The following is a 17,951-nucleotide window of genomic DNA, read 5'->3' as shown; positions in this document are numbered from 1 at the left end:
GTTTGCATACAATCCGTCGTGTCACGATATTACTGGTTATTCTGCATTATATCTACTATATGGCCGTGTCCCGCTCCTGCCTCTTGACTCGCTGCTCCCTTCCCATGCCAACACTACCACGTTCTACGCTCACGACGCCATACAGCACGTCGCATTGCCCGTGATATCCTTCTGGCGTCTCAGACTATCCAAAGGCATCGTTACGACAGTCGTCGTCTGGATTCTCATTTCAGCCTTTGGGCACTTGTCCTTCTTTGATTACTCTCACGTCATGTTGGCCTCTGCGAAAAACTGCTGCCGCGATACGTCGGGCAGTACCGAGTTCTTCGCCAAGTCACTGGCCTCACATATGAGATATCATCTGTGGCTTCGACGTCTTCTACCCCACCAAGCAATGATATCGTGCACGTTTCGGGACTCAAGCCCTGTATCTCGCACGCTGATTCGACGCGTTAGGAAGCATCGAGACGATTCTTACGCCGCTTGGGGGTTAATGTCACGTACGAGTTTGTGCCGTTGTGGGGAAAATCAGGTTGGCAGGTGAAATGAAGATTGAAGTGTCTCGAAGATTGGTTGATTGGGTTACCCTCGTCACTACACACTCGTAACTGTATATGTTGTAATTGCATATATGTTCTCCCGCGTAACAATATAACAACTATCGCAATAATATGATAAGACGATGCAGCAGCTGAAGCATCCCGTGGCCCATTACTTTCCGCAAAACAAGTAAAAAAATCAAACTTTTACCATGCGGGAATTCGCTGCGCCGCAACAATGTTTTTTTTTAAGTTTTTTTGCGAGGAGGAGGCACGGCAGTGAGAAAAATTGCAAGGAAAGCATGTTGGCCACCATGGAACGCCTACTTTGCGCCTCCAATGTGGCTATCGAAGGAATAGCGAATAAAACATGCGACGCTTGGCGCACAGAGAACCATACGCATACTGCTCGGTATGTTACACCGGTGGGACAAGACTTTGCGGAGAGGTTCCGCTCAAGCGAACGCGTTGCAATACGTCGAGTCCACGAAGTGCTGGCGGCGAGCGACAATACGTTGTTTCGTTTTCTCGTCTACTAAACTGAAAGTTTCCGAACCTCTGCCAGACAAAAATCCACTCGGCCAGAGCAAAACGAACGCGCATCGAAGTGGGCCGCACGGTGGTCGAGGCAACACAAGAAAAACGCATCCGCTTTGGATGCTCCCGGTAACCCGCGGGTACCGAAAAAAAATTGAGGAGGCTCAATGTGCCCTCTCGTATAGAAGTCAAATTATAAAAATGAATAAGAACATAGTTACCTTTGGTGGTTTTGGTGTCTCGATATTGCGCAGGTGAAGAAGAATGTTGATATTCTTTTCCGTGACATGACGACACAAATGAACCAACACAATGCTTCGGCTCATCAGACCTCGCTTCGTGCTTTGTCAACTTGTCTGATAGTGTGTTCATTTGGCTTGTCTCGTTGTATGGTCCAATGTACGACATTAGAAAAGTCAGTGTACATCAGCCAGTTTCTGAGAACCTTATACCCATACAGTTTCAGAATTGAAATCTATGAGCTGCGTAGATTCTGCGGCCTCGGCGAGAAGCCGCCATGAGCCCGCTCACCATCAAAACGCCCTTGACACTTGGCTCGGATGGGGCTCCTTGCCTTACGGTATGTGATTCCCGGTGTATGGGCGTTGCCGCGAAGTCCAGCCCCATTTCGCAATGTTCGCGCTGAAATGTCCTTTCGAGAATTTAAAAGGTCATTCTAGACCAAATGCCGCATGATCTCCAGCGCCAGGAGTGGTTTTGGTCAGCAGCGCATGATAGCCCGAAAAAATAATGGGGGGGGAGGCTGAAGCGCCATAAGGCCCCCCCTCCCTTTCTACGGCCCTGTTCTGAAAGGACGGGCACATGCGGTAGTGTTGCTTACGTTTAACGTATGTAACGTATCTCTCCTACGCATGTAAGCCAAGATACGCTATTCCAAACTGCCACTTTTGAATAGTGTTTTGCTGAACCCATATTGTTAGTATTCCCACAATCTCAAGAGTCAAAAGTGCGACTCGTTCTATAATTTGTAAGTTGTCACGAGAACGGAGTTGTATTTCATAACGCCTGCCTCTAAGAAATACGCAAGGAGGTATGGCCAATGACGAAATACTTGCCAAGAATGGTATCCAGGAGGCGTTTATTACCATGAACTGCGGTCGCCTATACCACTGCAAAGGACGGGTGTCGGGTGGTGAGTGCAATCGTTTTTTCGCCACATGACGCATCTACACTTGAATTCTACTGGTTTCACCAACGCCCTCTTGTATACACTAGACCTTTAATTGAGAGTTCACCTGCCACCGGGACTCTTCTCATTTTGTCTCTTGATGTCCCTCGCCCCTTTCACGAGGTGGGAAGACGTGCTTCTCCCGGTGCGCGGTTCGCCATTTTCTTAATGAGTGAATGAAATAATTATTCAATTAATCAGATAACCCCCTTTATTGCCGCAAACAATAGCGCCTCTTCATCTGCGTAATCACCCTCTCTCTCATGTGGACTCTATATTTCTGGCAACGCAGCGACAAACCTAGGCCTTAGTTTTGCACAGAGAAATCGTGAATTATGATCTTTAAGGAAAAGATGAATAATTACATGGTTTCAATTCAACAGCGAGTCATACCCATCGTAAAAAAATGTGAATACAGGGTGTCCCAAGTAGCGTGAGCCAAACAATAAAAATATGTAAATGCAAAGTAGCTGGACCAAACGAAGGTAGTGTTGCTTGCCGTCGCTTATAAATACTCAAATATTCCACCTAATTAGATAATTAGTCTTAATTATTCAACTTCTCAAATATTATAAGTATATGGAAACTCTAAATGAGAAAATCGTACAGCAACAATGAAAAACTGCCGATGCAGATTTCTGTTGCTCCGCCACATAAAAGTGTTGTTCCAAAAGCGAACGAAGCCCATGAATACACGTAAAGTGCCTCGAACGTCCAGTCTTGCGGCATTTTTGCGTGGATTTGTGGGCTTCTTTCAAGCTCACTAAACCACTTTTATATAGCACGCTATTAGCAAGAGAAAGCCGGTGGAATGCAGAAAATATCTGGGTATCATCAAGCGACGGCAAACGAAACTACCTTTGTTCTGTCTAGCTACGTGCATTTTCATATTCTTATTCTTTGGCTCAAGTTACGTGGGACACACCATATATGTACGCGTAGGTACTTGCGTTGTTGGACTATGGGTATGACATATTGCCTAACTGGCACCATGTAATTATTCCTCTTTTCATGAAAGATCATAATTACCGATTTCTCTATGCTAAACGTAAGACCTAGGTCTGTCGCTGCGTTGCCACAAATATTCGCAAGTGTCTAAATCACACGCACTGTCCGCTAGTGGCAGAATGTCCTCATCATACATCAGTCCGGGGACCTTCTATTGTGCGCTTTGTCAATTACTCATGCAAGATAAAGCAGACCCTAATTCACTGCTCTCCAGTCCTCCCCCCCCCCTCCCGCGATGACAGTGCCACGTTGAAGTGATGCGCATCCCGACAAGCTTGGAGATGCCAGTTTTCACGCCTTCCAGTTCTAGCCACCCTAAAGCAGTGACTTTGGCGTTGCGCCGCTAAGTCCGAGGGTGTGGGTTGGAATGCCAGCTGAGGAGGCCGAATTTCCACGGCGACGAAATGTAATAAGTCTAGCGTACCGTGCATTTTCTACCGTAATGTCGATTAATATTCACATTGTTTTCCCGAAGGCAAGGCGTTTAAAGTCGAAACGTCAATGTAGCAACTATCGTGCACTGCCAAAAGCTTGCTTAGTCACAGAAACGCTACATGATTGAATGATAGTGCAGAGTTAGCGTGTCATTGCCCTCAAGATGCGCTGCCGCCGACAGAAGCAAGGTAACGAAGGGAAACCGCTTGGAAGCTTCTTACGGGGCCGTGCCAGCCAAAGGTGGCAATACTGACGTCAGAGGCGCTTTTTTTGTTGGTTTCGCTTTCAGAAAGAGATAATGCTACAAATGCAGTGTCATTTGTTCTTCTCTCGTGGATTTAAATAGGGGTTTTAATGGTCTCCACATCGCATTAGCTTCCAAGTGTAGGTGCAAGCAAAAAAAATGTTCGGTCACACCAGCAAACATACAAACACCTTCGCACTCACACGCATACACACACTCTCCCTCGCACAAACGCACACACACTCTCTCCACGCACGCACAGATATCCATGCGCACACAAACACGCAGAATTTTGTCCCCAGGCATGCATGCTGTAGTACTAACACGAACGGCAGCACTCGTGCACATTCACTCACCGCCAGGCACACACCGCAAGCGCGCAAGCGCACACACACATGCACTAACATGCGCGCACACGTTCACGTATGCACACACGCCTCGAACGCTGACAAACGCATACACGCACTCTTGTGCATGCATAAGCAAGTACGCAGGCACTAGCAGGCGCACACTGTCTCCCTCGCACGCACACAGACACACAAACACTCTCTATCTCCCTCTTGCATGAACACGCTCTCTCCCCCTCGTACACACACAAACACACTCTCTGTCTCCCTCGCGCACAAGCGCACGCTTCCTCACACGCACGTACTCTCTCTATCCGTCGTACGCGCGCGCGCATGCACACACACCCACGCACAAACAATACGCACGTAAAGTCATTCATGCGCACACAAACACGCACACATTCGCTTGCACTCGTGCACGCTGAAAGTCGAAAAACACATGTTGGCACGCGCACACGTTCACAGGCGCCCACGCATATATCGCAAGCGCGCGCACACCGCACGCACACGCGCACTCACACGCAGGCATTCACACACGTCGCGAACGCTCACACACGGACGCACGCACTCGCGTGCATACAAACGCAAATACCGAGGCACATATCCGCACACACATACACAGAGCGCACACTCGCATACTACCATACCCAGGCAATCTCAAGACATGCACACGCATAACCACTATCTACCATCTTGGCTGCCTCTCAAAAAACCTGCGCGTGCAAACAGACTACATACTAATCCTTCTACCATTATCGTCTCAATGCCAACTGCAATAAATTGTTTCGCGGTTTAAATTTGGCGCTTCCTCAATTCGATGCGCCCTCTTCCGGGAGGGGTGCAAGACGATTTTCTCATGTCGTGGGAATTCATCGCCCCTGTCTGAGCTGCTTTAAGGCACCACCATTGTTCCCAATAATTGTCAAAATGTATACGTTGTTAGAAGGGACTACCCTATTGTAGTCAGTTGAAACTTTTTGACCGTCAGCCGATATTCTGAAATATAACTTTGAAAAAAACATTTTTTCCAATTGAATTATACTTCTGCATTTCTGTAAAGTTCCGACGGATAATGCCCAGAATTCCTGGACATGGACGCGTCGTTGGCCCAAAAAATCGGAAATAATGGTGTTTACGTAAACACTGAGACTCAATTTTTAACTGCGCACCATGGCAACGTTCAGTAGGCGGAGCGTTTTGGGCACATCTTACTCCGCCGTAGCCTTCGCAGTGCAAATCATTGAAGATGGAGCGGAAGCACCGCCAACGGTATGTTTGATTGCCAAGAACTCAGCTTCTTCGCAATATATTGCTGAACTTTGTGCCGCAAAGTTTTTCTGAAATAGTCAAATTTAACTTGAAATGCTTTTCTCGTCTAGGATAAAACATGGTTCAGGGCCCGTTTATTGGCAATCCTGTGAGTCTTCCATAGAAAGTATGCATGTCGAGTTTTCTTCTGGAAAACAGCAATTGTTCTTTCATCTTTATGCATGTGGTCTCTGTGGTTTATCATCAGCTTGATAAGGCCAATCTGCGCAGCCGACAAAATCGGGGAATGTGCATCACGTCGCTGGGCCCCGCTAATATTATGGGGTTTTCCGTGCCCAAACCACGATCTTATTATGACGCGCTCCGTGGTGGGAGACTGGAAATTGGGCCCACCTGAGGTTCTTTACCGTGCACCTAAATCTAAGCCAACGGCTGTTTTCGCATTTCGCCCCCATTGAAATTCGACCGCGGAGGCAGGGTCTCAATCACGCAACCTCGTGATTAGCAGTCCAACACCATAGCCACTAAGCTACCGCTGCGGGTACTGGGCACCGCTCTGTGCGGTCATCGGCGCCGATGGTAAACAGTTCTCAAATGCGGAGGCCCAGGGCAAGTTCACGCGATGCGCCCCTTCCCCTTTGTTTTCGTTTTTTTCCTGCTCTGCAACCATTTTACACCTGTGTAAATGCGTATTCAGCCGGGGATAATCGTGCTGTCGCGTGTTTTTTCCGAGCCTGCCATGTAATTCGAAAGTTAATCTTGTGAAGCGTCGCTGCGGAAAGATACTGCTGTGGTCCAAGGAACGGCGTTAGGCACAAGGGGCCATCAAGCGGTGCTTCCCAAAGTGGGCAGCCGTGAAATACGCAGTGGTCATCCCGTGCTCTCACTGCCTTTGGTGAGGCGGTCTGTCCGCTTTCTGAGGGTCGCGCGACCGCTGGTAGTATATATGCGGCGAATAAGAAGCCGTAAATTTAGTCGTCGACTACGAACGACGTTGCACCAATTGTGCGCAAAATAGACAGTGTCACCAATGGCGTGGCCGTGACAATTCGCCACCGTTCGATGTGACAACGGACCGCAAACCGTAGCAGAAAGCTTGTCGTTACGATGTTCCCAGGGGTAGCTCATCAGTGATTAACGGCCATTGAAGCATTGTTAGGTTCCGTGGTCGCCCAGCTGAGAACTACCGCGATCACGCGTGCCTCTGTGCTTGCGTGTGGGTAGAGAGTTCGGATCGGCTTGAATCTAAATGTTTGGTGACAGAACTTGCGTTGCGATAAGCCTGCGTTTAGGTCGCTAATCGGCCGAATATTCCCACGTGCTTGTGTGCTTTCCACGCGCACTCATATTGCTCTTCCGTCTGTTCGTGCATCAGTTCGATCGGTCCGGTCGAGCTAATGGACCGATCAAGATGGCGCGTGAAGGCGCAGACCACGGCCAGGCCATTCAGAGAAGGCGCTCATATCCGAAAAATCGAATACTAGATATGCGAAGCGCGCAACGAATTTTTCTACCGTTCCCTGTTGCATTCGCCGCGAAATATTTGAGTAATTGCGTGCCCCACTTTTACTGTCAAGGCTATGTGGCATTCGTACTTACAGTAAAATTACGCTGTATATTCTCCCTCCCGTTTCAAATAAACGTCTGTTGAAAGCCAGGGCTTGTTCGTCAGGCTTCTTCCAACTCTGCCTCATTTTTACACTGTGTGCTCCATAATCACGAATGTCTCATTATGCATAGAAGGAAATATCGGCTACTTTCATGCTCTTCGGTCATGCGTCGTGCACTACGTGACGCATGTGCTTTAACATGTAGTCTACATCCGTTACAAACACCATGAGTTGTTCTTCCTAATGCTCCATTAAAGATGCCTTTAGGCGGCAGTCCAACAAAATGAAACGTTCACTATAGATGAACTGGAAGATCGCCGCAGTTCTCAGTTGCGGTTGTAGGTTCCCTTCCATGTAGTGGCAAGGCGCATTCCATAGATTTATTTACATTTTTCTTCATTGGGAACGAAAATATCGTCGTACCTATTACCTTAATTTGGAAATATATTGGCCCGATAGAACAAAAGTGGTCTTTTGTGGTTTCCATGCTTCCTTGCCCGCTGGTGTGTAATCACGCTATGTGCATTCCGATTTATTTTTTACCTATTACCTTCATTCGGAATTATATTGGCTCAATAAAAACAAAGCGGTCTTTTGTGCTTTCCTTAATTTCTTGTCCGCAGTTTCATTATGCACGCTATATGCTCTCTGATTTTTTAGTTGTTTTGCTAGCACTTGTGAAGGTATTTGTGCTTAATAATCCAAATTAGAATGCTCACTCTTTAGTTTTTGCTTGCTCTTTCGAGAATATTACGCTTTAATTAAACTGTCTCTCTAAAATGTGAGGATATTGATTGCCTAATTTTATAAGTTTTTTGTACTGTTGGATATGGGAAGCGTAGGGAGTCTAAGGCAAGAATATGGTCTTTATTAGGAGAGAAAACTACCCGTCTAGTCTTAACTTGCGCCAGCTTACGTGCTATGTGATTTCTTTAGGGAGGCCTCCGTGGAGTGGTATGGACGGATTGCATGCAGTTCATTATTATCTTGGTCGGCCCTACCATTGTGCTTGGAAAGATCATGGTGGACTCGCTGTCTGCAAACTCAACCGTGCAGCCACTGAGCGATATCGACATGAGGATGTACATGGGAGAGTAAGTAGGAACTTTTAAAGCACTACGAAAATGGTCTTTTCCTTTTTTTACAACATATAAAAAATGTTAGAGTATGCGTGAACACAAATATAGCAATTAGCGTGGTTTGTTCTTTTTACTAAAAGTTTATGTCTATTAGTTGTACAGGACCAGTCAATTTATATTCCGCCTTTGTTTAGGCTAGCATTGAACAAGCAACTTTTAAATAATTTTTGACCGCGCATGAATACCATTTTTAAAACGTAAAATAAATGAAACCCAGTATACATTGTAGAAGCAGTCGGGTGGAAAAGCGAACACTTTATTACAGGATGAAAGAAAGCAGGCACGGGAGCAGCACTTCTTAAACCGACATGCACTAACAAATTGTGAAGGAGCACGTTATCTTAATACACATAAAATATTAGTCATAGAAAATTCCTGACTTTTTTGTATGGCATGATTGAATGTTTGATACTAGCCTGCGTGGCGTGGCATACAAAAAAAAGAAAGCGGAAAACGCAAATGTGTGCTCCGGCAACTTTTGATGTTCATTTGCAGCTATCTTTACTCCCTTTAATCGTGCAAATAACGGGGTATATTATCCGAGATTTCTTCTCCTGAAGGTAGAGATGGTACTAGCACACATCTAGCACCCACGTGACATAAAGTATATATCAGGAACATCGAAGTGTGGTGCTATAATGCGGCAGTTATCAAGAATGTGTTCACGACTGCCTTTGAGGCGTGTGTGTTGCGGAAGCATTACATAGCGTATCTTGAAGCATTTTTTTTAGTTTTCCTTAATGCTGGCGCTTACGCAATTAGGCGTATAGAAAGAAGACCACAAGACCTCAATTCCTTGCCCGCAGTTTCATTATGCACGCTATATGCTCTCTGATTTTTTTTTAGTTGTTTCGCTAGCACTTGTGAAGGTATTTGTACTTAAGAATCCAAATTATAATGCGTTCTCTTTAGTTTTTGCTTGCTCTTTCGAGACTATTACGCTTTAAGCATTCCTCGTTCAAGCTGGTATGGATTTGCCAAAATTTTGTAAGGGCGTCTAGCCTGATTTACTCAGTTTCTTTAAACGTTGGAATGTATTTCTAGGATCTGAACAAATTACTTTCATGCCCGTGTTGCTTAATACTGAACCTGAATGTTCCCAACTAATACTACCGCACTCACGAAACCTTTAGTTTTCTATGGTACGTTGTTGCTGTGTGCATGCTTCGCTCTCACTGTTTATTTATTTTTCAACGCTGATTTACACCCAGGTACTCAAGATGTAGAAATACATCTGCCACCTGCGGTATACGAATGCCCTTCAAATCGGTTTTGAGCATGTGTAGTTCAAACTTAGAAAAGTTGAAATATACTTTCTCAGGCATATATTTTGTAAAAAAAAGTTTGTAGCTGCTACGCGAGTCAATGCGCTTTCCTGATATCACTGTGTGAAACGCGTATGTAATAATCGATACTGGAAAATATTGGTGCTGGAAAATAGCAGAACCTCTCTTTTTGCCAATCTTACACGTGAAACAAAAGTTTTGCGCGAAATTCAACACATGTACAGGCGCCGACAAAAGTGGTATACTCCATGCAGTCCACGCAGCGGGAGCCGGAGCAGCGGCACACTGCATCGCGATGCCACCTACAGGCGGCATCTGGGATCGAGACAGCCAATTGATAGGCTTCGTTATCGGACGACATGATCCCAGATGCTGCCTGTACATGGCGTTACGATGCAGTTTGCCGTTGCTGCGGCTCCCGCTGCGTGGAGTGTGTTTAGAAAAAGTTTATTTCGAAAAGAAACGATACGAACACTGAGTCATAATCACGGCACAATTCCACCGGGACGATAACATGTAAGAAACGAAACACAGCACGTTTTCAACGTAAGTAATGTCCGAGTCCTCACGCACCAACCTATAAACACATATACCCACGGAAAGGTACAGTTACACATAAACTAAATGCCACATGTACAAAATGATATTCAATATATACAGTGTACACAACGGTTATGTACAATGATGACGTGATAGGACACTTTAGACAATTTTGAAGTGAAGTGCACGAGATGTGTATATGCAAAAATAATCATGTATACGAGATGACACACACACAGTAATCACGGGCAGCTGCATTCTACGTGCATTAAATGAATACTTCCGATGGTCTGGCTACAAGAACCAGGCTGGACGAAAATTTAGCCATACTTGCCCATCGGCCGCTGCCAGGAAACGACATGACCACTGTCGAAGGAACTCTTTTTCTCCAAGGAAGAACAACTCCTCCGACAGAAACGACAGTAGCTCAGTAGCCTCCCCATTAGTGGAAACAAAGCGCGGTGACGACGTCCCGCGGCAACTGCCTCGCACCGGTTACGCCATTGACAGAAGGCTCCGCCGCAATTAAAAGTCGCGCTAAGCGGCCACGTGAGCAGCGACCAGATGTAGTAAAGCGGTTAACTCCGAGGCCACGAAAACCAGTATGAACGGCCCTCCAAAATATCCTGGCAACGACGCATTGCAGCAGTACATGTTTATTGGATTCTTGAAGGGGGCAATTGAGACACAGCGAAGATGGGACAACGCCCCACCGCTCAAGCCTGTCCCGAGTTGGAAGCACTTGCCACCCTAGACGCCACACGAAGTCGCGTAGGTGGCCAGGCAGAAATGACGCCGTTATCGCATCCCACGAAACATTATTGGAACGTGCTTGGCGTGCTGGGGGAACTAGAGGAAGCAGTAAGGCTGACATAGTATCTACTACACGTTTTTGGATAACGTCTACATCAGGACATACCTGTTGTATGTGGCGATAAAAGGCCACGGCCGTACGGTAAAATGTAGGTGCGTTTAACACTTCTGGTCCGTGATTTAAGTGTACGCCCGGTAACACGTAGCGAATTTGTCTGCCAAGGAAATAGCAAGCGAGTTCGCTGGGCACTGATCATGCTGTAACAGATGGAGCAGAAATCGCAGAGCAAGCAGCCGGCAGCGGACAGGCACGGATGAGAAGGCGAACCCACCGCGAGAGCGTGGTTGCCCAAGCACCGCGCGACAGACCAGTTCTGTACGGCCCGACCAGAAGAAGGCACCAAGAAGGAACTGCAAGGACATAGTAACCCGTAATGGTGGCTGTACGACTTGACAAACATACCAGACTCGGCCGCTAAATACAAACTGCGCTAAGTACCTTCTTTCTGATAGGGGTAAATCATACCCTTGAACATCTTCAATATTTCGCCTTACATCTTCAAGAATTCAGAGCCACACAGAGTCTGATATGTCATTAGAGGTGTAGTCAAGGCCTAAAATGCGAAGAGAATTGCTCTTTTGAAGACGGAAAAGGGGACTTAGGCGTGTCTGTGGTGAACCAGTGAACAAATAACGACATTTTAAAAAATTTAGCGCAGCACCTGAAATATTACCGTGCTCAGTGAAAATTTGAAGGCTACGGGTTAAGCTATCTTCATTCCTGAGATATAATGTGATGTTATCGGCGAAGGCTGTCAGCTTCACAACATCGCTACCAGGCAGTGCGAGAGCGCATACGTAAGGGTCTCTCACTTTTGAGCGCAGAAATGGTTCAGGGCTGAGCACAACGAGTACTGGGGATAGAGAGCACCCTTGACAAACGCCACGAGTAACGGGAAACGGTGCATTTTCTCGACCATCAAGGAACAATGTACTTTGGATATTTGAATATGTATTCGTAATAAGTTCAACAAAATTGGACGAAAAGCCGAACGAGGTCAGTACATTAAAAATGTAGTTAAGTTCAAGGCGATCGAATGCCTTTTCTTGATGTAGTGAAACTAAGAGACCACGTGCCGACCTGGTCAGCGTGTATGTCAATATGTCACGCGTTACGAACAAAAGACTGTGTATCTCTCTGCCAGGGACTGAGCATGCCTGATGGTGTCCTATTAGGGAAGGCATCAGGCTTCTCAAGCGCCGGGTGGGAACAGCTGTGAAGGTTTTGTATTCATCGTTGCGAAGCGTGATTGGCCTCCATTCCTCTGGACGAATTGATGACGGATCGTGCTTAGATATCAGCACAATACGACCGTCGCGAAAACTAAACGGGAAATCAAAGTTCTCAAAGCAGTGGCTGATAACAGTTACGAAAGTGGTACCAATATCTTCCCAGAACGTTAGATAAAACTAAACCGGTAACCCATCCGGCCTTATGGCCGAGCCACGCTTCATGGAAGATAATGCTGCCTTCACTTCCTCGGCTGATGGTCGTGCACAAAGACGGTCAGCTACCTCAGGTGGAACCTGAGGCTGCCCACTAAGCAATGTATGAAATCATCGAGAGCCAGGATCTACTTTCATGGTCGTACGCGCCATGTTTTAAAAATGCGCTACAAAGAGCGAATAATCATGCGTGGGGGGTAGTGTAACAGGAAGTGCTGTTGGGGCCGCAGAACCGAATGCATTCGGCTGTCTAATAAGCGAGTTTCTTGAAAAGTGCAGAACTTCGGGGTGTGTCCACGGATTACGTCTGCATCGCCAAGCAGCAGCTGACAAAGAGGACGCCGCGATGAGGCGTTGCAAACGCCTCCGTAGCTTACGCTGCTATGACCGCATCAACGGAGTCAGTTGATTGACCCGAAGGGCGATGCGGAGCTTCGTGGCAGTATCTGGCAGTTTTTCTGACATACGTCGTCTCAGTGCACGTCCTTCAACTGAACAGTGCAGGCGCCACTGCACCTTGAGGGCATCCCATGGCTCTCGGTCAGATCTAGAAACAGAGGCGCCCACGACTCTTGACAAACAAGAGCGCGAGCGCGCGTCATGTAGAACGCGGATGTCTAGACGCTTCGGTTTTACTGATGAGGAAGCAGGGAAGCGAATTTCACGTATAACTTGTTTGTGATCGGAAATATGAACAGGAGATGAAGGTAACGTTATCATATCAGACCGGGTGACATACTGAGCTAAAGTGCTTGTTACATAGGCCTAAATATAGTTATTCATACCATACCATAGGCATGGTCTAACCTGCTTGACGACGCACCACGTCCCCAGGTCCAGGCAAATAAAGAACCATGAAAAAGTCGATATGTATCCAGCAACGAAAAATGCTGGACGAGGCGACGCAACTCCCGTGCGTTCCTATCAGGGCGACCCCAGCCCCGGCCTTGCACATCTGCTTGCATGTCTAAGACGCAGTTAAAATCCCCCACAAGCACCATGTGACGACCGTCAAGGAAATACACGTCCAGGTCACGAAAAAAATCTTAATGGCCTGCGCAGGTCCTTACATGCGCAAAATCTGCAACCTAAATGAAGATAGTACACAATCCAATGCCAATATTCACCCAGTCCCATCATGAAAGACATGATGATCTTGCCAGAGAGCTGTGTTGAAAATAATAATACCAACTCCCCTAGATCGTGATGTCGCGAATGAGAAGAAACAGTTTAGGTTAAAAGTGCGTTTGAAAGCAAGGACATGTCCAATGGTGAAAAAATGTGTTTCTTGTAAACATAGTATGTCACAATTTTTTGCGCGGGCCACGCTGATAATTTCGGCTTGTTTTAAGGGACTTCGGAACCCTTGTGCATTTAATGAAATAATCTTCAGGGTGTCAGCCATATTTAATTCAATGTATCACCTAACTGACCTGGTCGTGCTGTTCAAGTCGGCGCCCCGGGAACAAGTCCAGGGGTTAAGTCACAAGCCGACCCGGGGCACGCGTCACTTCTTCGATCATCTCGAAGAAGGCCGAGGTTTTTTGGGCCGCTGTAACAAGGCGCGGCGATCCGGGCCGCCGTTCGAACCAGAGGCAGACGCATGAGCGCGCTTTACGTCTTGTGGGGCCGCCATTTCTATGTCGAGTTCATCCAGGCCTGGCGAGAGTCCAACGCTGCTATCAACTCCGAGGCTGAAGGTATTTTCTGATGAGGATAATGTCGGTAGCGGTAGGGCGGCGGGATTGATTTCATCATCGCCGACAACTTCGGCAGCTGGGGGCTCATTCAGATGTAATCGTTGCGCCATTGTAGGAGATGCAATTGAGGCGGATGAAGCCACAGCAGATTTCGTGGGTATATCGACTGTAGTGATCGCAGGGTTAGGTGTTTTATCTGCGTTTAAAGCTTTGCTGCAATAAGAGGAGTGATGGTAGCAGTCGAAGTGGAGGCGCTTTCGGCCACAGCATGCGTGTCCTTCGCTTCTTGGAAGGCCAGCGAACACGGTGTGTTGCGATCCGCCACGTCACGGTCTTCTTTTCCGGTAGAGGAGGCCGGCGAACACGGCGCGTTGTGACTTCCCGAGCTGCATGCCTCTTCTTTTTTATTTGTTGACGCTGGATCATGCGGTGTCAGTGCAATTTCTTTTGTTATGGCGTCACGCGCAGTCGCAACCACAGTTGATGCCGGTGGTAAGGGGGGAAAGGCTCCAGTAGCAGCGTTTCAGGATGAACGCCGCGCAGGGCACGCGACCGTAGGGTGACTATGCCGGCAAACGCGACAAGGACGGTCACATCCGTCGCTTTCGTGGCCATGGACACCACAACGGCCACAGAACGCTGCGGTGCACTGTGAACGGCAGTGGTCGCTGAAGCCGCACCGACGACACACGCGTTGCAAGCCGCGGCAGTCAAACGTCACACGATGACCAGAGACTCGCAGATAATTGGTGACCGGGGTTGTGGTACTCATTTCCATGCGCACGAAGCGTGTGCCCGTGAGCACGCCACGTCGTCCGCTCATAAGACCAGCGTTGACAGACAGAACCTTGCCGTATGGTGATAGTGCCTGGACAAGGACTTCGTTCGGAACGAAGGATGGCAAAAAGAGGAAGATTACCTTGGTTACCTGCGGGCCGACGGGAACGACAGGACAACGCTCGCCACCGATGACGAGGCAGCCAGCATCGATGATTAAAGTCGTGGAAGCCATGCTCTTGACGGTGACTTGGGAGTTGAGGCCTCCTATGTGCTGAACGCAGTAGACCTCAGAGAGGCCAACTATTGAGGCCGTCGCGTAGACGACGGTCTCGGGACCATTCCCCGTAGCGACAACAACATCGAAGACGTGGGCCTTCGAGGGAATCCATGATGCTGTAGGCGCCATGGCGTGAGAGGTGGACGTCCCCGACGTGGAACACGCAGGGGCGTTGATAGAAACACTTGTTCCGTTCTCCTTCTTCTTCTCCGGGGGGTAAAATCACCACAAGCGGTATACCACCACCACCACAAGTGGCGTACGTCACACGCGTACGTCACCACTTTTGTCGGCGCCTGTACGTACTAAGGGATATGGAGTAGCGCTAAATTAAGTGCAGGACAGCATTGAATATGCTAGTTACTGCACAAACAAATTAGAAAAAAATCTTGCTTCCAAAGACTTTCAATTGTTTGTTCAATTGCCACTCAAGCTGTAACTTTTGGTACGCTGAAGTTTTATTTGTCATTTCCAATCGGGCAACGTTCAACAGCCAGATACAGTGCACCAAACACTTGATTGTCATCGTTTGTTGCTGAGGCAGACAGGGTTGCCTGTGCTCTTTTCAACACCAGCCACCCGTGAGTTCTGCTGCGCTGGTTTTGCGCCGCCTCCTTTGAGAGAAGGCGCCAGGCTGCGTAACTGGGTTGGCATCATCCATCGCGCCGCGAATGGTTGAGATAGTTGTGAGATGGTTCTCAGTAATTGTCGTAATTATTCTAACCAATCTGCTTTGCCGGTAGCCATTTCATCCTGACACATGATCGATTACGAGAGACACAGCATTTTTTTATTGCGAAAGCAATACTGTTCTCACTTTCCGCCCATCGGTGGTCGTGGCGCCTCCTTACGCAGCTGTGCATCACGTGACCGTGTGACGTCACGCCAGACCGAAAGACGGGGCCCCAGCTCGCGGCATCGATGGCGGAGGCGAAGCCTTGCGCGCCGCTGCTGCGGCGCTACCGAGAGAGGGCGCTCGCTGGTGTGACGTCACGCCAGACCGAGAGACGGGGCCCCAGCTCGCGGCATCGATGGTGGAGGCGAAGCCTTGCGCACCGCTGCTGCGGTGCTACCGAGAGAGGGCGCTCGCTGGTGTGACGTCACGCTAGGAGGGTAAATGGGGCTACAGCTCGGCTCCTCGCAGTGGTCGGAGCGGTGCCTTGCGCTATGCCGGATGATGTGTACAAGGCGAGGCTGGAACTACCTGCTGCGGCCAAGCGACGGCGCCGTGCTGAAGAAACAGAAGAAGAACGAGAAGAAGGGCGAGCTAAACAACGTGCGTATGCAGCAGCGTGGCGAGCACGCCGATCAACATCGCTTTATGCGGGTGCATCTACAAGTTCAGGGCCAAGTTTAGTGAGCGGTGTTAACGGTAGCGAAACTATGGAGACAACCAGTAGTTCGGAGACAAGTTTCATAGACGCTCTTAATGCCGAAGAGACTATCATGGATGCTTCAAATGGTGACGATGCTGCATGTATGGATAGTATGGAACGCTACAACTTCAACAGAAGAAAGCAAGTGCACCAAGGATATCAATAGCAGAAAGCAAGCAAAACAATGTATAGCCATAAGTTTATCAAAGGGCAACCATGTCCACACCATTAGCCGAACCAAGGCGCAGCCAAGGGTATCGCTTTCGCAATCTTCCAGGCTTAACCAAGCTAAGCCTTCAGCCAATTTTTTTAGTTCCTGCTTGCCAAATGAGACAGCGTATTCGGAGCACTGGAAACAAGTTTAACGTCAAAGTGTTGTCCTATTTGCTTGACAGATGGGGCATGCAGTGTATGCACGGTATGGCGGTGATTTTGTTGACCTTCTCGGCTGACCTTTGTACCCCTCCATCACCAACGCTTCCTTGCTGTTTTTTTTCCGATGCACTGCCTCAGCTACTGAGAGAAAGAAAGATCCTGGGTAACCTGCTCTTTCTAGACGTTTCGCCGGCTCTAAGAAACTGCTCCCACCCCCCCTCAGGCGTGGTGGCAGGACTTGTCCAAAGCACTTGAGAAATATGGCTGCACAGTTGCCTTCATTACTAATTTACTATGAGCGGATGTGAATAGAATGCGTGGCTTCTGCGCACGAGTCTCATCTAGCTAGCACGTGTGAGTCGATGATAACACTGTTCTGATATCTGTACCGAATGTAGTCGTCCTTTTTTCGGCCCCTCATGTGCCAACACAAGTCACCACACATCGCGTTATGGTAGACACAATTTAAACCCCCTCTTTCTGAATATAGATACGCTCATTCCATTCCACGAAAGTGGACGTGAGGTACGAAGAGGTGTAGCAACCCACGAGCGCTCATGCCAGCCATTTTTCTGAATTGCAAAACTCCTGAATTATCAATACCTTCTTCAGTGTCCTTCATTATATATCTTGAATAATGCAGGTAATTTATGTCAACCGTGGAAGCTTTGATGCAGCAACGTGATTACTGCATCAAACATTCTACGACCTGTCCTGAATTTTCAATCATGGATAGGTCCGCTACGGTGAAGGGGGGGGGGGGAGGTTGGAACTTACCTTCAAGAACCGTCCCAAATTATTTGCCAGGATCCCTTTTCTGAGAGAAGTAACCTGAACGGTAGCGAGTGTTTGTGCGTCTTGCGACAGGGCTTGGTACGTCTGGTTAATATTAGTCCTCGTGTTTTTCGCGCTGTTTCGCATTTGTATGAATCGCTAACTAGCCCAGATAGCCACCTTGCTATGTTTCCTTGTATCCTTTAC

The 17,951-nt window shown here is 47.9% G+C and overlaps 1 protein-coding gene across 1 annotated transcript in view; it reads left to right on the top strand.

Annotated features, from left to right (window-relative positions):
- LOC142590571 (sodium-coupled monocarboxylate transporter 2-like) overlaps positions 1–17,951 on the top strand; it is a 183,409-nt gene that overhangs the window by 90,091 nt on the left and 75,367 nt on the right. The window contains exon 5 of the mRNA XM_075702856.1: positions 8,115–8,272. Within this exon, the coding sequence (XP_075558971.1) occupies positions 8,115–8,272 (158 nt within the window). The remainder of the gene's footprint in view (positions 1–8,114; positions 8,273–17,951) is intronic.

Source organism: Dermacentor variabilis, chromosome 8, assembly GCF_050947875.1.
Source record: "Dermacentor variabilis isolate Ectoservices chromosome 8, ASM5094787v1, whole genome shotgun sequence".
Lineage (NCBI taxonomy): Eukaryota > Metazoa > Arthropoda > Arachnida > Ixodida > Ixodidae > Dermacentor > Dermacentor variabilis.
This window is presented reverse-complemented; position numbering and strand designations above follow the sequence as displayed.